Source organism: Pipra filicauda, unplaced genomic scaffold (assembly GCF_003945595.2).
Source record: "Pipra filicauda isolate LSUMZ 115617 unplaced genomic scaffold, ASM394559v2 scaffold186_size1760508_pilon, whole genome shotgun sequence".
NCBI lineage: Eukaryota > Metazoa > Chordata > Aves > Passeriformes > Pipridae > Pipra > Pipra filicauda.
Genome location: NW_024104294.1, coordinates 469188 through 489033, shown reverse-complemented (window position 1 = coordinate 489033; position 19846 = coordinate 469188). Strand labels below are relative to the sequence as shown.

At 43.4% G+C, this 19846-nt stretch overlaps 1 protein-coding gene across 2 annotated transcripts in view; it reads left to right on the top strand.

Annotated features, from left to right (window-relative positions):
* ARHGEF4 (Rho guanine nucleotide exchange factor 4) overlaps positions 1-19846 on the top strand; it is a 206186-nt gene that overhangs the window by 86233 nt on the left and 100107 nt on the right. Inside the window, exons 4-5 of one of the 2 annotated variants that reach the window (XM_039380134.1) lie at positions 1659-1985; positions 7366-7495. In XM_039380134.1, coding sequence (XP_039236068.1) covers positions 1659-1985; positions 7366-7495 — 457 coding nt within the window. Of the gene's footprint in view, positions 1-1658; positions 1986-7365; positions 7496-14652; positions 14947-19846 lie in introns of those variants that run through there. The other variant, XM_027741212.2, reaches the window with a different exon arrangement.

The following is a 19846-nucleotide window of genomic DNA, read 5'->3' as shown; positions in this document are numbered from 1 at the left end:
CTTTATTTATTTCCATTTTCATGAAATGAAGTAGAGCTGCACCCTGGATTTTGTAACTGAAGTTGTTTTTTTCAGAAATCCCTGAAAATACAACAGAGACATCGGGCAAAGTATATTTACAGTGTTAAGTCTTCCCAGCACAATTATCCTCTGTGCACTAAGCATGGCCTTCCCGATCTATGTTGCTTAGTAAAGAGGTCATAAAATTAAGTTTATCAGTGGATTTGGAGAAAATTTCTTTTCTGTTCCACATAGAAAAGACATTATTTCAAAACAAATGCATAATTGTGAAGTTCTTGAGTTCACTTCCCAATGTGCCCTCCAGTAGGGGATTTGTACATGTTCCCCAAGCCCCCAGCCAGGTGTTTTTTCCAGTGGTGTGGCTTTATCTGTGTTACAGTGCTGTGCCAAACTGCACTGGATCAGCTTGTCCTGGACACCTCTGGATGCCACCTTGGTAAGTAACTCTTCTTAGCCTGGTGGGGCACAGAGCAGCCCCTCTCTGAGTACCTGCTAGTGGTTAACATTCTCAACATTCTCCAGGTTACCTCCAGGACAAAGATTTTATGCAGAAAACAGCAAGACAGAACCATTACCAGTTTGCCCATCTGTCAGGAACTTCGTTACATGTTTAATTAATCTGTTTGTGGCATGATTTTACTTACATAATTGTGTTATTCAGCAGGCAAGCGCAAACTGTCCTAAAATGTCCCATGTTTGGAATTTGCACGTTCTCCTCACTCCTCTCCAGTATGATGGCATTAGGCACAGAACATCAGCAGGAAACACTTTCCTTTTTCACAGCATCTACTGTTTCTAGACTGTGGCATCTCTTACCAGGGGCAAGAAGAACTGATCTGGAATTGTTGGTTAGTTGAGAATAGATAGGAAGTGCCTGGAGTTTGGTTTTATTGGGGTTCTTCAAAGGAACTGTGGGAAACTGGACAGATACAACTATCAAGATAGAGCATTTTATTTGTCATGAAAAGAGACTCCTGAGATCATTCATTCCCCAGTGTCAGTGTCTCCCACCTTAAATATTATCGATTCTAACACTGATGCTACCTGGAATAGTCGTTGGTTGCCTCAGGGCACACTTGCTTTCCAGCTGTTCAGTGCAAAAGCTGTAATTTTGTGCAACCACTCAATGAGAGTGAAAGGCAAAGCTGTTCAATTCCTTACTCTTGGCCCAGCATCAAGCAAATAAAATGGATAGTGTAAAGAGCACATCAGGAAACACAGGGCTTGATATATCAGACCTGCAGGCATCTAGGAGGCCTTTTCACATTATATAACTGAAGTACAGTCAGAAAAGCAGAGACAGACAGGAGGTCATTTTCCTATTTTCAGAGATACTATCTGTCTTTGTAAATAATATTATACAGACAGAGTGACCTAAATCCTAGTAGTAATGTTATTGTAATATGCCATCTAGAATGAGGGTGAAAAGGGCCCTGTCCTGTGCAGAGGGAGTACATATTGCACTCTCAAAGGATCACAGAGCTGCTGCTCCAGGGTGGAGTCCTCCTAAGTGTTTTCTTCTGAGTAGTTCTGGAGCTGGATAACTGTGCTTTGCCATCTTCTGTTCAAATTGACTCGAAGCAAACAACATTTCCATCCAGCAAACCCTGTGTTTTCACCTGCTGTTTGTAAAACAGGAGTCTAGACAGCAATGTCAAACTGCACCTGAAAAGAGGCCAAATAAGAAATGGGTTCCCCATCGCAAAAGGAGGCCCCCCCGGGTCCCACCATCCCCTCGCCCTGGCTCCACCCTGGAGAGCAAAGCCTGGAGGCTTTCCTGCCTTGCTCCAGATGAAAAAGCTAAGGAGATTCCAGAGAGGAGGAGGAAGAGACCTAAACCCCTCTATAAGTGCTTCAGCTTCGATGATGTTTGGATGGAGAGGAGCCAAAAAAGGAAACTAGAGAAGGAGGCACAGCCAGAGAGAGGGGCTCAATCGCAGCATCTCCCAGGGGACCCGTTACAAGTAAGGAGCTGTACACCGTCGTCCTCGTCCTCTGGCACTGTCTTCCTCTCTGCTCCAGCTGCTTCTCTCTGCTGTCATCATGTTCCTGACCTTGAACTTTATCTGGTGCCACTTCTGTCAGCTTTTCTGTGGGCCCGGTACTCTGCAGGGACTGATGGAACACTAACCTGGTCCATAAGTGATGGTGTCTAAAGGTGGTGGGTTTTTTAGTCACTGCAAGCAAACAGTTCTTGCCCTGTGCTATGCTGGAAATAGGATGCAAGAGCATCAGGTTGCTCTGTGAGCTGAGACATAGGGAGGGCAGGGAGCAAATCAGAGTTTCCTTAAATGAATATAAATTAAACAGATGAAATCTCATTCTGTGCCCTGTGGCATTGCTGTATAACTTTAATAAGGGACTTCTAAATAAGATTTCCCTTGTATCCAAGGCCAACTCCACAATTCTTACTGAGGCAAATTCCTGCTGTGAAATGCTCAAGAGAACATTGCCATTGGAGTTTTAGACATTAATATTCTCCTCTCCGCTGGGGGAGACTTTTAGATCAGCTTTATGATTGCTTGTGACAAACTTTGTGGCTGTTGTGACTCACACTGATGGCATCTGTTACGCTTGGGTCCAGAGCTAAGGTCTGTTCCCTTCAGGGAGAGCCATGAATCTGCATCCAAGAGCCAAAAGTAGCCTTCATATATAATAAAGAACTTCTGGGGAGAAAGGACATGAGATTAAGGGATGCTCCTTGCAGTATCTCATGATAAGATGGAAAAAATTTCTGATCAAGCTTGAAATCAAGTAGCAGATATTAAAATAAAAGCTTTCCTCGGGGTTTTCTGGTTTTGTCTGTTGTCTGTATTTGTTTCCCTTTCTCTCTGTTGTCCTGGTTGCCTGTTTCTGCTTGCTCTTGCATTAAAATGACAATCTTTGAGGGCAGCTGAGGCCCTAGTTGTCCTGTCACCACTTCAGAATGTGTTTGAACTTATGCGCACAAATAGTTCTGAGAATGGTGAGGGGGAAACATTCCCCTGACATAGCTTAGCTTTCCCAGGGAAAACCTGCTGCCTCATGCCAGCCTGGGGGAGTCTCCCATTGAAGCAGATGGACACCTGGGACAGGAAGCCAGGCCAATTCCAGAAACAGGGTTTCTGAAAAACTGCCAGCTGTTCTTCCCTCCCCAGGGACAAGGACTAAAAATCTGTGCTATTTCGTATGTGTGGGGCCCTTCAGAACAAAGTGTTGCCAGTTGCTGCTTGGATGGGTGCTGGGTATGATTCTGTGAGGTTTCCTGCTCTCAGTTCAGTGAGGATGCTTCCCTGGCTCAGCTCCATAGTACCTATGTGTCGGAGACAGTGAGTAAGGCTCCTGAAACGTGTGGATGTTAAGGTGAAAAAAAATTTAGTTGGGTTACTTTTGCATTTTGTTCAAAGTTCTGAGCGCTTAGTGTTGTACAGGATGATACAAGGTAGTGAAAATGAATCCCTGGCTTACACAGGCTCAGTGATAAACAGAAATCAGTAAAACACGCTAAAAATATTCCTCACAATTCCTTGACAAGCAGATAGCGATGGAAATGTAGCCTGTGCTGCAGGGCATGTTGGCCAGCACTGAGACCATTAGTGCTTCAGAGAGGAGTGACCAGTTCCCTCAATAGCTTCCCCTGGAGCCATCAGATTACACAGTTTGAATGCTGTCTGCTCTGCTCACTGAATGCACATTTGGATGCTGCCAGAAAACAGCTTCCCCTTTAAGCATTTCCACCTCTATTTTCTGGTGCAAACTTAACTCTAAATCGGCATCAGCTGCACAATGATTTGCAGCTGCCCCTGTGCCCGTGGAGACACCCCCCTTATCAATCATCTGCCTTTCCTGGTTCGTTCTTCTCCCGGTAATAGAGATAAGCAGAAGATATTTAGTAGCATGTAGGTAGATTTGGGGTTTATGTTTCTGTCAGTCTGTGTTATGTAGGTTATTGACACTTTAATCTTTGTGGGCAGGCCAAGAAGGCATAATGCTGGTTTATTAAGAGAACTGTTGGGATTCAAGGGCTATTTCCTGTATGACCATATAACTGCATTTCTTGGCCTGTACTTTTAATTTATAATAGTAATCACCCAATTTCTTTTCTCAGTTGTTGTTTTCTGCCATTGCAATGCTCTAGTCCTGTAATAGTGCAGGCTTATTCATGCTCCCAAGTGTCATGGGAGTGCTGTCACAAGCTGCAGTGTTTGAGGGCAGTTTTAGAAGGATGCTAAATCCCCTTTAATAAGAAGAAACAAATTATCACAAAAGCAGCTTTGTAAGATGTTCATTGTCTGCTGTGGTTTTGTGACTGCGACAAGGCGACTGTTTGGGCCTTTGGAGATCTGAAATTTCAAGTCTGATGTTTTCTGACACATGGCTGCCTTGGGATGAGTGGCTTCTGTTGTGACAAGTCACATTGTGTTAAGTCAAGATGAGGTCAGCACACAAGGTGATGTAATGCTGCATTGGGGAAACAACTTAATAGAGCAAAGCAGGGAGGAATTCTTGGTTTTTTCAAGTGCTGATTTCTGGTACTACTCTATGATTCAGGTCAATGTACACAGATTAGTGGAAATATAAGGCTAATCTGAGGGCTGGCAGTTGGGATTCAGAGGGAGATGGACAAACAGTCAAGAAACTACCTCCAAACTAAAAAAATAACCACTTAAAATACCAGTCCTAAACAATTCTATATAACGGTCTTTGTTTTGCTTAGGTCCAGTAAGCTGCTCCGCTGCTTTAAATGGGAACAGCCTGTGTAAATTCCCAATCAAACTCAAAGCTTGACCCAGCTGTCCCTTATAATGAGATGCTACCAGTAACAAGCTGAGCAGGTTCTGATCTTGGACCTTAAAGTCTTAACGTAACACCCTCCCCCCAAGGGGAAGAAGAGAAACTCATATAGCTGTGGATGAATCTACATTCTTCTGCTTGGCCATAGGCTTTGCCCTTTACATGGTGCTGGTTTCATGCTGTAGCCTGGGCTCCTCTTACTTGTTTCTAGTACAGTATAAGTTCCCTAACTGGAGTAGAGACTATGCCCAAAAACACTGACGTATGTAACACTGTAATGGCAATGGGCTCTGTTTTGGGAATTATTTTTGCAAAAAATTTGTAGTGATGTCTCTGAACTGTCTGTCTGTTCCCATCCTGTGCTTTCCTGTTTCAACAAAAACTTAAACCCTGGCTGTTAAGCTTGATGCCTCTCGAGTGCACAGCAATAGGAGCACAGACGTGGCTTCTATGTGCATTTGTTCAAGCACAGTTTGTGTGCTGCCAAATTAGAGAGATTCCTAAAAGGCCCATCAGGGGGCTATACCCAGAGGGGGAATTGTGCAGAAAAAGCTCTCTTTTATTTTGAAAGAGAAATGAGAAGCAGTGAAAAGCAGATATTTAGCTTATTGCCCTGAATATGACTTCTGGAAATCTGATTTTACCATATCCAAAATAAGAGAAAATGAAGTTTTGCTGGGTGCTACCACAGTTATGAGCACTGTGGGCACCTCAGACACACTTCAAGAGGGTAATGAACACGCTTTGGAGAGGGGATTTAATGAGAAAAATCTCCCTCTCTTGTGCACCTGACAAAGCACAGACATACAACAAGGGTAAATGCCTCTGCCAGGGACTGAACTGCTGTGCGTAAGAGCATAGAAATAATGCCCTGGAACCTCTGGCATAAAATGTAAAAAAAAGGATCTGTACTATATTCTGGTCCCTCATTTCCCCTCCCCTCCCTTGTAGGTTGTGGAAAACACTGCCCACATATTACTAATGCCCCTGAAAATGCTTCTTCTCCCGACTTTGTGTTGCACAGGCCTGTCTCCCACGCTGTAGGAATCAAATAATGTGTGTACCTGAAGTTTGCTCTGATGTCCCAGGGATTAATAAGAAGCCTGCGATTTTTATTGTAACAGCCCTAGGACAGGATTCTGCTTTCTAGTCTTACACAGAACAATAATGCTTTCTATCACCTTTCATGTAAATAACCTCGACTTTACCCTTGACATTTTCAGAGCTGTGGCCCAGTAAGTTGTCTCGCTTGATTTCATTGTCACTGGAAGAGCATGTGCTCCCACTGGGGCTTTGCTGTGACTTTTCTAGAAGAACAGGCACTGCTCAGGTTAATTTGAACAGGGTTCACGTTATCCCTCAGGAGATGGTGATTTGAGCCAAAGTATTGACTGTGTTCTTTGTTTTAGGAAATGGCCGTGTTGTCTTTGTTTTAGGAAAGTAAGTCCAGGGAAGAAAAGCAAACCAGGCACAGAGCAGCAGCACTCTTAGCTGCTTGGGCACTGTGTTCTGCTTAGTTAAGGAGATTTTGACTAATGACCATTTTCTAAAGAGGAGGCTTCAGCATCAAGGCTAGTCAGCAGACTTTATGCTGATGGGGCATCATGTGGGCTGGTAGGGAGAAGGAAAGATCCTAGATAAACTACTGGACCTCAGTAAACCAATATACCAAATTTTGTCTCCAGTGAAGGATGGATATGTGGTAACTTAATGTCACAGCAGGAAAAGGAAGGGGTGTAGGCAATAGAGATGAAAACCGGTTATGCCTGTGGAACCAGTGCTTACTGACCAGCTGATCTCCCAGTCACCTGCAGTCACTGGTGTTTTCTCTGTGTGCCAGCCACAGGAGGTATGGGGGAGAAGAGAGAGAAGGAAAAAGGGATAAAAGTGTCCCTGCATTATGCATGAATTGCTACATTCTGTATCAGAGGTCATGAGCTATATGTATGTATCTATACATTTTCCCCTTTAAACCAGCTAAAGTTCATTCAGATCTGGCAATGTTTTCAAAAGAGTTTTCAAAGTTTTATAAAGTTCTGTAAGTTTTTTAAAATCAATCAGCCAGGTAGAGGAGAAAGCAAGAGTTCTTATTTGTACCTTTAACTGAAGAGAAGAATGTTGTTATCCACATTCTATATGGCTGGGGACTGGTACCAATAAATCTCTGAAGGGAAAAGCTTTATTTGCATATTAAAATACCAGAACAGGAACTATTTGTTATAAAGCTGTAGGAACAGTTCTGTAGCTGAGAGGATGACTTGAGTTGATGTGCTTTTCCCTCCCACTAGAAACACTTAGGAAGGAGCGAAACATTCTGTGAATGTAGGTGTGTGTGGTTGTATGTGAAGTATGAATCCAGTATCTGATTATCCACTTCTCCTGTTCTTATTACTTGCCATTTTCCTGCCTTCTCACTGTTTTTTAACCTCTCTAGCTGTAATTATCCATGTGCGTCTACTAATGTTCTGCTTACTTACATGAGCAGGTACCAGAGGTGGAAAGAGGTGCTATATTTTGTCCTACAGGACTAGTTTAATGTTTGTTGCCTTTGTTTTTCCTCTCCTGTTGCAGGCTGGAATAAGTCCATCCATCACATCTCCTGTTGCCTTTGACATCCTGCCACTGAAACTGCACCCATTTTCCCAGAGCACTCCGACAGGCCTGGACTGCGTGGGCTGGAAACGGCGCATCTCCGCTCCTGGTGTGTACACCAGTCTTAGCTGGGCATGAGTTACGAGGGCATTAAGCTTTGCTTTATTGCGTATGGAAGCTTTGTGTGCAGTCCAACCTATTTATGATGTCTGGGCAGAAACCTGCTTTAGAGTCGAGCCTTTCATGTGCTTTTCATATTCTGGATTGTTTTCTCCCAGAGTGTATAACCAGAGTGGTGTTTAAAGGCAGTGGTCAGCTTTTGAGTGGAGATCTCTCATGGCAATGCTGGTGTGCTTGATGCAGCAGCACTGTGTTGTCTGAGGAGAACTCAGTCTCACCTGGGATGATGCCATGTATATCACACTCCTGAATTAGGTTTCTGCAGATGAAACAGGCTCTCTGCCTTTGTTTGCTGGAGAGCACTACGGTGGGTACAACTCCTCTCAAGTTGCTAATTAGGCACCAAAGCAACTAAATGAGCCTCTAGAGATACAAGTTTCCTGTACTTTAAATCCCCTTAAAGAACAAGTATGCTGTATTTTCACGAAGTTTCGTGTCTGCTTCATTTCCAATGACTGACGCTTTTTCAGAATTAAAATGTAAATTGCATTGATTATTAAACAGGGAGATGTATCCTTGCCAGGTTTTTAAATTCTCCATCTGACAGTGCCTGCCCAAACACTGCAGATATCTCTATCACAGCACTTGGGGGTAGAATAAGAAAAACAGAATGCAGAGGAGTTGTTTGGCGGTTCATAATCTAGCCAGGAAAAGCCAGCCACAGTTGGGTGCCAAGCTGCTATTTCTGCCTCAGAAGGTCTCTGTACCATTGATTAAACACTGTTGGAGTTACCTAATCAAGGGACAATAACATTGAGTTGAATGGTCGTAATATTCTGTCAAGCAAAACTGGTTTGCTTTCTGACACTGTGTACAACTCTTGCACGGAGTCATGAGGCTTCATCTGGAAATAGGAAAACAAACTACTTATTATCATAGTGTCAAGAGCCCTGCCTCTGCTCTCTCAGTACTGAAGGCTTTGATCACTTGCTGTCACAAGCATCTGGTGTTGCCCCAATGCTTATGACCAGCTCCCTGGCTGAATTAAAAAAGCTGCAGCTTTACTTCTTGGAAATCCCAGATGGAAACCCATCATTGTCAAGTTGTCGGTGCATCTCTGACATCAGCTGAAATCCCTGAGCACTGCTGTCATAGAAGTAAATTCAGAGTCACAGCTGAGACAAATTTCATGGTAGTTCCCAACTGGGACCTGAGGGAGATAAAAAATATGTATGAATTTCTAAAGGTGAATAGGGGGTGTAAATGTATGTGGACTGACCAGCTGGCAGTGCTGTAGGTGTTTATATGCTGTCTAGAAATGGGGCATGCAACTGAATCATCTATGATTCACACAATATTCCTGAGCTAGGTACAGGTGAACTTCATACCATGGCCTAAGCCTGGACTTCAAGAATTTCTGGGTAAATGTAGCAAAACAAATGAAATGGAGCAGAATCCTTTTTTCAACACCAAAACCATGTTCATGTGGGAGTAAAACAGTGGAGAGAGGAAGCAGAGATTCCTCTGCCACAGCCATCTCTTTTAGCTGCTGCTTGTGGACTTCATTTGAAGCATTTTGGGCATGATGAATGTGTGCACCTGTCCTTCCTGTGGTAGGATGTGGCTGAGAAGAAAACTGCAAATTACTGAAGTAATACTCTGAAGTTGATGGATCAGTTTCAGGATTGGGTAAGTCCCTGAGGCAGCAGTAGTGCAGCAGAATGCAGAATCTTTGATTCTTACACAGATTTGTTGTGATACCTGTTGCTTTTGTACAGAGCTGTAGATCATGTAAAACAAATATAAAATTAAATGATGACTTAATTTAATCTAATTTTAAGTTTTTTAACTCCAAGGCTGCAACGGCTTATATTAATGATCCCAGTTTATGCTTTAGTCATAAAAGACACTGGATATGAAAGTGCTGTGCAATATGTAGTGGTACTATATACTTCCTTGTTGAAAATATGGATAAATTTCTCACTGTTAAAGTCTGCACCTGGTCACCTCATGCAGGGACTGCTGCAGAGACTGTGGGGAACAGAGTATTTTGTAAGCCTCTCTAGTTCTTCAGGTATGTGATGACTGTCAGGACCCCAGCCCAAAAGGTGCCATGCACAGCTGGGAGACTTCTGTCATGCACCTCCCCAGTACCTGGGGACAAGAGCTTAGCTGGGCACAGACTTACTGCCTTAGGTGAGGCTGCCTGTTTGTTCCCAGCTAGACCATAGCAGGAGTGCTGGGAGAAGAGTTTGATGTTAATGCTGAGTCTGTTGTGCTCGTTACCTTCTGCTCACCAGCTGCTGCCACCAGAGCACGGAGACATCGCTCTCTCTGCCTTTATGCCATGCTGGAAGAAAAGAGGCCGGCTCAGGGCTGTCACCTGGCTGTCCCAGCAGTGGGGAGCAGTCACCGAGCATTTCTCTCCCTGTGCCCTGCGGTGCCCGGGCCTGACAAACCGTGTGGCACCAGCAGGTGGCTCTGGCCCCTGTGAAATGCGGGGCCGTGTGCGCCGGGATGGGCTGAGCCTGGAGCCTCCGCCGGGAGAGATGGAGCCTGGACACCCCCTGTGCACACACGTACACCCCAGAGTTGGCAAAGTTTACTGTCCTGTTCAAACATCGGGAACGTTTAAATGCTTTGGAAGGGCTTCCCTGACTGCTACACACTTCAGCAGGTAGTGTTGATGAATATAAAGTATCTTTCCCCTTTAATTCAGAGAATCACAGAATATTCTGTGTTGGAAGGGACCCACAAGGATTATTTAGTCTAACTTTTGGCCCTGCACAGGACACCCCGAGAGTCACACCATGTGCTTGAGAGTATTGTCCAAATGCTTCTTGAGCTCTGGCAGCCTTGGTGCTGTGCCCACTGCCCTGGGGAGCCTGGGCAGTGCCAACCAGCCTCTGGGGGAAGAACCTTTTCCTGAGATCCAACCTGACCCTGCCCTGACACAACTTCAGAACATTCCCTCGGGTGCTGTCCCTGGTCCCCACGGAGAAGAGCTCAGTGCCTCCTCCTCCCCTCATGATGAAGTTGTAGACAGTGATGAGGTCTCCCTTCAGTTCTCCTCTTCTTCTAGTTGTCAAGTTATTCCCATGTCTTCATTTGTACCTTGCAGTATGTTCCTCACTGCCAGTGTAGGAAACAAGCTACTTCCTAATGTAGATATGGGAATGCTTTTCTGCTTTTTGGCAGCTTCTAAAGATCTTTAGAAACCTTTGACATAGGAATTGCACCAGAAAAGGTGTGAGAGGGAAGGGCCTAAAATGTACTGGAGTGAGCAGTAGAAGGATAACAAGGCTTTGGGTTAAAGCAGTGGACCAGCATGTTTGTCTTTTAGGCTATCATACCTATCCTCTTCTTCCCTATCTCTCTCCTGAGACAGATATTTGTTTATTTATAACCTGCAGACTTTGCCTAAAACTGTGGATGTTCCTGCTCTTGCTGTTACCTCAGCCAGAGACTTTACTATTCTTGTGCCAGCTTGTTACATTTTCTCAGAGGTTTTCCCAATACTGTCTCTCAGAGAATCTGTGAAACTTGTTTCATTTTTTTGTGGATAGGGACACACATAGGACTGTAAACCTTCAGGGATTGTCATACCCTCATAGAGGGAGAAACTTGTAACTGGTGTATTACAAGATCAGGTTTGTAGCTGTGCTAGAACAGATCTTAAACCTGTATTATTTAAAATCATTATTTAAATGCAGACCAGATCTTTTTGGCAACTTTCCGTGAATCTTGTCAGACTTAAACAGCCTAAGATCTTTTGGTTTCCTGCTATCAGATGTCTACAAGAGATGCCCTGGAATTACACCACAGTGCTGGTGTTGGTTGTGCCAACCAAAGAGGAATGAACTCATCGTGACTGATGTGCACTGATGAACATACTGGTGGCCTTGGAAATCTTGCAACAAGAATAGGCCAGCCAAGTTCTCAAAGGCTGAATCTTTTGTGGATAGTCTGGAAAACAGTGACCATTTAGTGATACTGAGTTATCCTCTGGCCTCCCTGGTGTAGCGGAAAGTATTTCTCAGAGGCAAAAGGGACTGTTTGTTTACTCAACATCATGTGGCCAACTTTCATCTTCTTTTCCCAGCTATAGATGGGCTGTTAAACTCACATTTGGCAACAGCTAATGTGAAGATGTTTGACAGCCACTGGAGAAATCTGTTCTAGAGGGAAAATATTAGCTCAAAACCAGGACTTCATTATGTCTTATAAATATTTAGCAGTCCTGTAGTTCAGCAAAATAACAAGCTGAGCTATTTATTCCGGTTTTGTCATTTTAATTCTTGAAGGGACACAGAAGAAAGTGGTATGCAAGTTCCCAGATGTGTATCATTGTAGCTGTTGCATGAAATGTCCATTCCATCCTCATTAATCCATACAAGTGTAATTGAATTGAAGTGGCTAAAAAATAATCATGTCGCCTACTGCATATTTTTCACTTCATGTCTTAATCACAGAAAGATTAGACCCACTGTGTCAATCTTGATTCTGTTTAAGCACAGCCACAAACATTTGCACTCTGAGAGGTCACTGGTAACATGTGCTCACTCAAAGGTTTTCATCCAGCTTGAGAAGCTGGGCCCAGTGGTGGCTGAGTTCCTGAAAATTTGTCTGAGCAAGTTGAGTGGGATTGGTCATATTAGTTACTGAGGTGAAAGATTTAGCACACCAGTAAAAACTTTTCATGGGGCAAAGAGGGGAGAAGATCCTAGCAAATCCTAAATGATTCTGGCAATCACCATTCAAAGCTATGAGACTACAGAGTACCCAACAGAGGCTAAAAAATCCAACAGATATTTAGAATCAGGCTGTCCAAAGCTCAGTCTAGCTTGACTCCCTTGACCAGGCTGTGCAATGAAATCCTTAATCTGTAGTTGGAGTCAGCTGCTGCTACATCAACTTTAGACTTCTCTCTCTAGTGTCACAGAAGAAAATCTCTGTAGATTTAACAACAAGAAAATATAAAAACCTATAGTCAGGTGGAACCCTTCTGCGATGAGTTGCAGGCTTAAACTCTGATACAATATTTGCTTTCCACAACTTCCCTTTGTAGTATTTTTCCTCTTTCCATTCTGTTAAAAAATATGCCTCTCCAGTACATAAATGCACTATTCATACCACTGCAGCACCTTCAGCACTGCCATCTCTGGCATTTTCAGGGAGCATCCAGAGCAGGGAGTGGGAGAGTTAGCAGAGAACGGATGGAGTGGTGTAAGCAGGTCCAGGGCAGAGATCTGCCAGGCAAGAGCAGTGGCTACAGAGCCCGTGTAGATAATGTCAGGGTCAGTAGTTCAGTCAGCAAGAGAAACAGGTTTGTGGAGTTCCCTCACTTCTCATGCACCAAGCAGGGATTGCAAGGAGCAAGAGATAATCAGGACTGAATTGTGGCCTCTCCTTAGCGCCTCTCACATCTGAAGAGCTGCCCTGTCCCTTCCTCTTCTCAACAGCCTGTGCTGCACATCCGCAGAACTGCTGCATTCGTCTTTGTGGTCAATGCTTAACTTCCCTCCCCCTCATTATTGTGATCAAGTGTTTCTCTCCAGTTGTACTTCAATGCAGGCAGCTCTAGGAGGCCCTGGAAGAACCAGATCAATGCAGAAGAGTGGTTCTACTGCAGTCAAATCAAGAACACATTTCTATTTCTGTATTAGGAGGCATTACAGAAGATATTTTGGTCTAAGTAGTTACATTCAGAAGATAATTGAAGGCATTATTTTGTTACAGGCCACTGTAGAAATGTTGGTTTTGCTGTTGCTGCAGAGACCTTTCTTTTAAAGAATAACTGAAATATTTAAGGACTCAAAAGTTGGTTCAGCACTGTTGGGTGCTTTGTAATATTCTGCAGTGATGGAGGGTGAAATATTTTTCTTTTAGGAAATATTCAGTAAACCAGAAGTCTTACTGAAATAAAATAACTCTGATACTGCACAGATAGTGATGCAAAGTCAAAGAGGTCTCTCTGTCAAAGCAGGCTGTGTTGGCCATATTACGTAGCTTTATTTACTTTGGAAAGAATTTCCTTATTCAGGAAAAGAACCATTTTCAGTTCTTGTGTGAAATTAGGCTCCTAGTTTTTGGGTTTGTGTGCCAAACAGAGACATGTTCACTCTGTAAGCAGTAGGAGCAGTTTGGGGTTTCCCCACCTGCTCCTTTGTGGCCCACTGTGGGTGGCTGTCACCCTCCCAGCTTTGCTGGCAGAGCCAAGCTCCTCCTGAGTCTCACCTGGCAAACTCTCACCTGATCTGGGTAATCTCACGCTGAAGCAATCTAGTTCTGGTCTCACACTGTTTTCTGCTGCACGTGGTACAAACCACGTGGCTACTCTTAAATTATTTTGATAGTTGGACATATCTGCCATTGTAAGGCAGGTGTTTGAGCAGAGTGGCAGCCCAGAAATGTCCTTTATCATAAAACCTCTGTGGCACCTCAAAGCTGTTAAACTGCACAGGTATTTCTGCATTCTTAGGAAACTAGTATCCTTTTAGAATCCTTCTTATAGGGACACACTGAATCATGCTAGGTAATGAGAATGTAAAACTTTCTAATTAAAAAGTAGTTATCGATGGTGTTTCAGTATAGGACTGAGGTCTCTTACAAAGATCACATATGGAAATAGGGATCATCCCAGGTCTAGTCTGGGAGTGGATGCTAAATGATTTTTCAAAGCTCCCAGCTGCAACCTCCCCAAATCTCAATCTGTGTTTTTCTGGCTTTGATTTCATTTTGAATTCTTTTTTTTTTTTGAGGACTTACAAAAATAGTTTTTTAATAGCAGCAGCCACAGCCAGTTCTAAACATGATTAGTTTATATGTTAAGTCCTTTCGGAGTTCTCAGGGGAAGCAGATAACACAAGGTCTCTCTCACTTGGGCATTTTTAAAATGCATGAAATTCTACTACTTCCACTTATTTATTTTTAATCTGACAGTTCTGCTAAATTAGGAGGAGAGATCTCTGTCTCACCCTTGCTTTTTTTTTCATGCCTTGAAATCGGCTTTAATAAAAATCAGCTGCTGGAAGCCGCGGTTGAAAGCAGTTGAGCTGCCACAGAGGGAGCCTCCTTAGTGGACCCCTATGATGTCAGGATGCATCGAGGCAAGCGGAGAGGAGGGTAGGAATCCAGCTCAGTGCTCGGGCAGCGCTGCCAGGTACCGCTGCCCTGGGAGCAGCCGCGGAGCTCTGTGCCCCTTTCCTCCCCCGGCAGAGCAGAGCCCCCGGCTCTCCCCCTCAGCCGCCTGCATGAGGACCCAGCAGTGCCCCAGTGAGTCCAGCGGGGCACACAGTGCGGAAAACTGCAGCAGCAGTGGAAGCTCCGGGCTCTCCCCGGGTTCGGATTCAGACAGCAGCGGGGTGGTGTGTGGTGGTGGTGGGATGAGAGGCGTCCTGTCCAGGTACTGGAGCTTGGAGAGTCTTCACTCTGCCACAGGTAAGGGGCTATTTTTTTTTTCAATTATTTGTCCTTTTTTTTAAAAAAAACCAACTTGCTCTGTGATATTGCACTGACCTTGAGAAACCAAACCAAACCCTCTGGAAAAAGTATATAATTTGGAAATGCAGTCTGTTAGTCTTGAGAAATAAGCAAAACATTCAGTGTTTGCTAGTTATACCCCCTGCAGACTTACAGCTAAACCAAAACAACATAGACCCTTAATAGACTTCTTAAGTCAGAAGGGAAGAAATAGGTTCTTAATGGCTTTGGAAACAGTGCTTAAGCTTCTACCTGATTAAAGGTGTCCTTGCCTTTTGGAACAGCATTTCTTATTATTATACAGAGCCCAGTGTTAGAGTTGACATTTCTCTGTGTGAATTCCAGTATAGAGTATTGCTGCCTTTAGAAAATGTCCAAGCTGTGTGCAGCAGATGAGGGCTAGGTAGGGTTGCCCTGCTGTGCACTGAAGGAGGGAAAGGCAGTTCCCTGAGCCAGCTGCTCAAGTTCAGTTTTTGTTTTCCCATCCATTATTTAATGCCTTTCTGAACCAGAGATATTGGAGGCATGTTCATATAACCTGTTTTGACTCGGCCTGGCATTCTGGTTTTTAGTCAATGATGTGCCTGTTTAGGGTTTGAATATTTGAACTGCAAGCATGGTAAAGAAGGTTTCTCATTCCCAAGTGACAGTAGCAAAGGAGCCTGGCAGTGATGGTAACGGCCAATGATTGCTGAGCTGTTCAGCTGCTGCTGTTCAGAGAGATTTTTAGTAGAGCTGCAGTAAATTAGTTCTTCTATTAGATAAATTCAGACAAGTGCCTTCAAGGCCACCAGTGACTGGCATTTCCTTAGTAAAAATACTCAGTGCTACCAGCTAGAATCAAGGCTTGGGAAGAATTCAGGGTGTAGTTCTGTGTTATCTGCTTTAGTCATGTATACTTTTAATTATTGAAAGGTCTTGTAATTCCATCTGCTACTGTAGATTTCAGGCTGTTTAATAAAATCTGCATTGCTGCTCTGGATCCTCTGCTGAAGTGTGAGTAACTGCATGGTCGTGCAGGGAAGGACCACAGCAGGGTGACCAGTCTATCTGACTTTCCAACCCCCACCCAGAGCTTTTGGTGGCCAAGAAACACTGAACACCTACAGTATGTCCTGAGAGCCCAGAGGCAGGAAAAAGGCTCAGGGTGAGATCAGACCATTGGTGCTCTGTTTTGGGGAATGATCTGGGCCACAAATACAAGGGGATGCCCTTTTGTGTTTCGGTAGCATCTGCTGGCTCATTTTGTCTGTAACTGGGAATGCAAACAATCCCCAGCATAGCTCTGACATTGGCATAAAGTAATGCTGGCCCAGGATGTTTTTGCAAACTACTGCTGAGAGTTGCACGTGAGGCTGTGGCAGTAGTTCAGTCCCCTCTGTGAGGGTTTGCTGTCAGCTGTCCTGGATGCATTCTTGGTCTTAATCAGGTCAGTTGATACAAGTGGTGTACAGTGATATAAAAGAAGTAAGGTTGATAGCAAAATCAGGCTTTGAGACTAAGTCTCTTTTTTCTAAAGGTACTTTCATTTTTTCCACAATGGTCTTGCTCCAAGGGCTGTGAGGCATGGTGTCATTTTGTGGATGCTGCATGCATTTAGCAGGAAATGCAGAGATGGGAGGAAATGGAATAGAAAATGGTATGGAGACAGACCGAGGACTGACCAAATTAAGTTTCATAATTACGGTGTTGATATATCAATACAATAATAAAAGCAGATCACTGTACTTCAGACTTCTTGCTGCCTTGAAATACTACAGTAGGTGTCTTCTCACATGCAAAAGATGTCTGAGTGGTTCACCTCTAACTACTAACAAAATTCAGGTCAGAAATAGGATTAAACCTTGAAAGCAATGCATCTCTCAGAAAAATTTATTTTGTGTTGATTCTTCACTGTGAGAATTCTTCTTTGGATTAAACTGAGGAAGCTGTGGTAGGATTGCTCCTCGTCATTAACATCAATTGGCTGTCCAAGCAGTGAGGTGGGATTTCTTTGAAGCTTGTGCTAAATAACATTTTTGAATGGTAAAGTTTAATACAGTGTTTAAACCAACCAACAAAAAACAGGAGCAACAGCAGCTGGCAGTGCATGAGAGAAATGGTAACTAGAATGCATGGGAACGTCATCTCCTCAGAGGAGCTGGGAGTCTCCAGCATCTTCGTATGTGATACACCAAGAAGTTGGAGGGGAAAAAAAGATTATGAACTGCGTGGAAACACTGTGAAGTGCCCAACTGTGCATCAAAAAAGGTCTGGAAGAAGAGTGAATCTCTTTCTCTGTTTTAAAGGGGTTCTGCATTTCCCGTAGTGACCTTTAGGCTGGAGAGGTGGACTTGGCAGACAGGATTTAGCTTTTCTTCTCTCAGTGTGCACATAAGCTTGTATATAGGGATCTTCATACTGAGTCTGTTGCTGTCTAAGATTTCAGAGAAGAAAGATTAGAAATAAACCAGATTTAAGTGACTGAAAAGTAGAGGTGAAAGGGAGGTGGGAGGTACAATTGGAATGCAGCCATTTGAGTTTCTCTTTTACACAATTCAGATTTCAAGGGAGTGAAAGACAGGTGTGTTTGTGTGTTTACACATGGATATGTTTGACAGTGTGTTGACATTGCCTGTGTAGAAAAGTCAGGTAATGTTTTCCCATGTTCATAGGGGCAAAAGCTGTCTTTGGTTAGTAATATTCCTCTGCAGTAATGAAATACAATTCCTTTTGGTTTGGGGTTGACCTTCTTGTAGTATATTGATCAAGAGGGGAAGCTAAATGTGACAGTTGAAAAGACCTGTTGTTACAGCATAAATTTCTGTGCAAATGCCATTTGAAATGCAACTATGCAAAAAAAACATTTTTCAGTCTTGTATAGAGTAGCAAATTCTACTGGTTTTTAGTATCAGTGCATGGCATTTTTGGTCTAAATGTCAATAAACAGTCCCTTACATGAGGAGGCCTCTCTCCCTGAAGCTAGATGTAAACATGAAAACAGGGAATGCTTTACAGTTCTACCAGGCTCTTCATTTGAGGATGCCAGGAGACTTCACAAGCATCAGTAACCCTCTCAGAGGGCCTGAGAGGTTTTCAAAGTATGATTTAGGGTAGAAAAAGAGGTATACATGGTTTGATGCTTGGATAGTAGCCTTGCTATTTTTAAAGACTTATGAGCAGTTTCCAAGTGTTTGTCCTGTGCAGTTCTCCAGTAAGAAAATCACTGGGAGCTGGAGTGGCTCAGCAATTCTGGAAATCAGGCCTTAAGTATCTCAGCTGGACAAAAAACCATGAGGCATCCAAATTAAAGGTCAGTTGTGACAGTGCTCCAGCAAGTGATTCAGTGGAACTATGAACACTCTAAGCCTGGTTTCCTAGCAAGACTTTGTATCCCAGGCTCATGCTGCCTGTATCCCATTCATCTCTGTTGTACAACTCCTGAAAAGTTTGTTTCCCTTAGAATGTTTCCAGATTCAAGCCTGTGAGCAGCTCTCTTTGCTTTTCCAGGTCCTTTGTTGCAGGTCCAATCCCGACCTCATTAATACTTCTGTTTACTCTTTTGCTTGTCCAAGTCGGGAAGGACTGGAAGAGCAAAGAAAGGTGGGGACAAAGGGGGAGTCACATCCTGGAGGACTAATGGTTGCCATAGTTTCCCTGAGATCCTCTAAGTATTTGTGCATGTGTAGCAATTTAATTGTACAGGCTACACTTGGGTGCGCCTCTGCACAGTTTTGTGGCTCCTAATATTTAGATATGCCCTTGGGAATATGGCCTTTAAACAAACAAGAAAACATGCAACATGGGTGTGGAGGTTTTTTTCTTCATTCAGAGCTTAAAATGAAAATTGTGGTTTTTTAGAAATGTTTTTTCCAAGTCATTCATTTAATTGTTGTGGCTGAGGAGGGAACCAGTAACAGAGCTGTGGCGAAGGCTTTGAGTCTTTCTTGTTTGGCAAGAGATTTTCTTTTGAGCCCTTTCATTTTCCTTCTTTCTTCCCCCAGCCTTGCCTTTTTGGTACTGATGTCTGCAGCTGTGTTCATGGGCTGCAGTGCATAATTCCACCGACCCTCCTTTCTCTAGGGTCGTGCAGTCTGCATGAGTTAGAGGTCACACAAGGGGAGATTGATTTAAGGTTCAAATTGCTTCAGAACGCAGGAGGAAAAAGTTAGTGCCTTAAAGCACACACTGCAGCGTGTTGATGTTCTGTTTCACCCTTAACTTGGCAAATTGTGAGCTGGGATGTTTCAGCTGGATTCACTGCTTGTACTGTAACATGTGTCCTGTGTGCTCCCTCCCCCCCATAAATCCTGTGTCACCTGCGAGAATAACTTCCATTCATCTTCTGAACAATTAATCAATGAATTAAAAAGAAAAAAAGAAACAACAAATTAACTTTGATTTTTCCCTCTCTGTGAATTCATTTGTGATGGTGACTGATGTGGTTACATTAAACCGAAGGGCGATCCTGGGCTTTTGAGGAAGAATTACAACATTAACATCTCTTGGTTGAATTAGTGAGCTGTCCTAAAGCTTAAGTAAATATTCCTTAGGTGGAAAATACATCTTCCAAATAATGTGTTGAGTGTTGCTGAACTGTGACTTGGCATCACACTCAAATAGTGAGGGCATCTACATTAATAAGTGGTTGAGTTCATTTCAGTGAAGGAGATCTCGGTAAGTGCTAAGTGTGTGTAAACTTGACCACCTAACACATTTAACACACTTAAGAAACATTTTTTCAGTGCAAACTATCCTCTAGCATCATGCTTTTCCATAAAAGGGTATAGAGAATACTGTTAATGTAGGTGTTGGAGAGTCTAATCATGTTCCTGTACCTCTGTTTGCAGCAGAACCAGTTTTTCTAAGTTCAGCTATT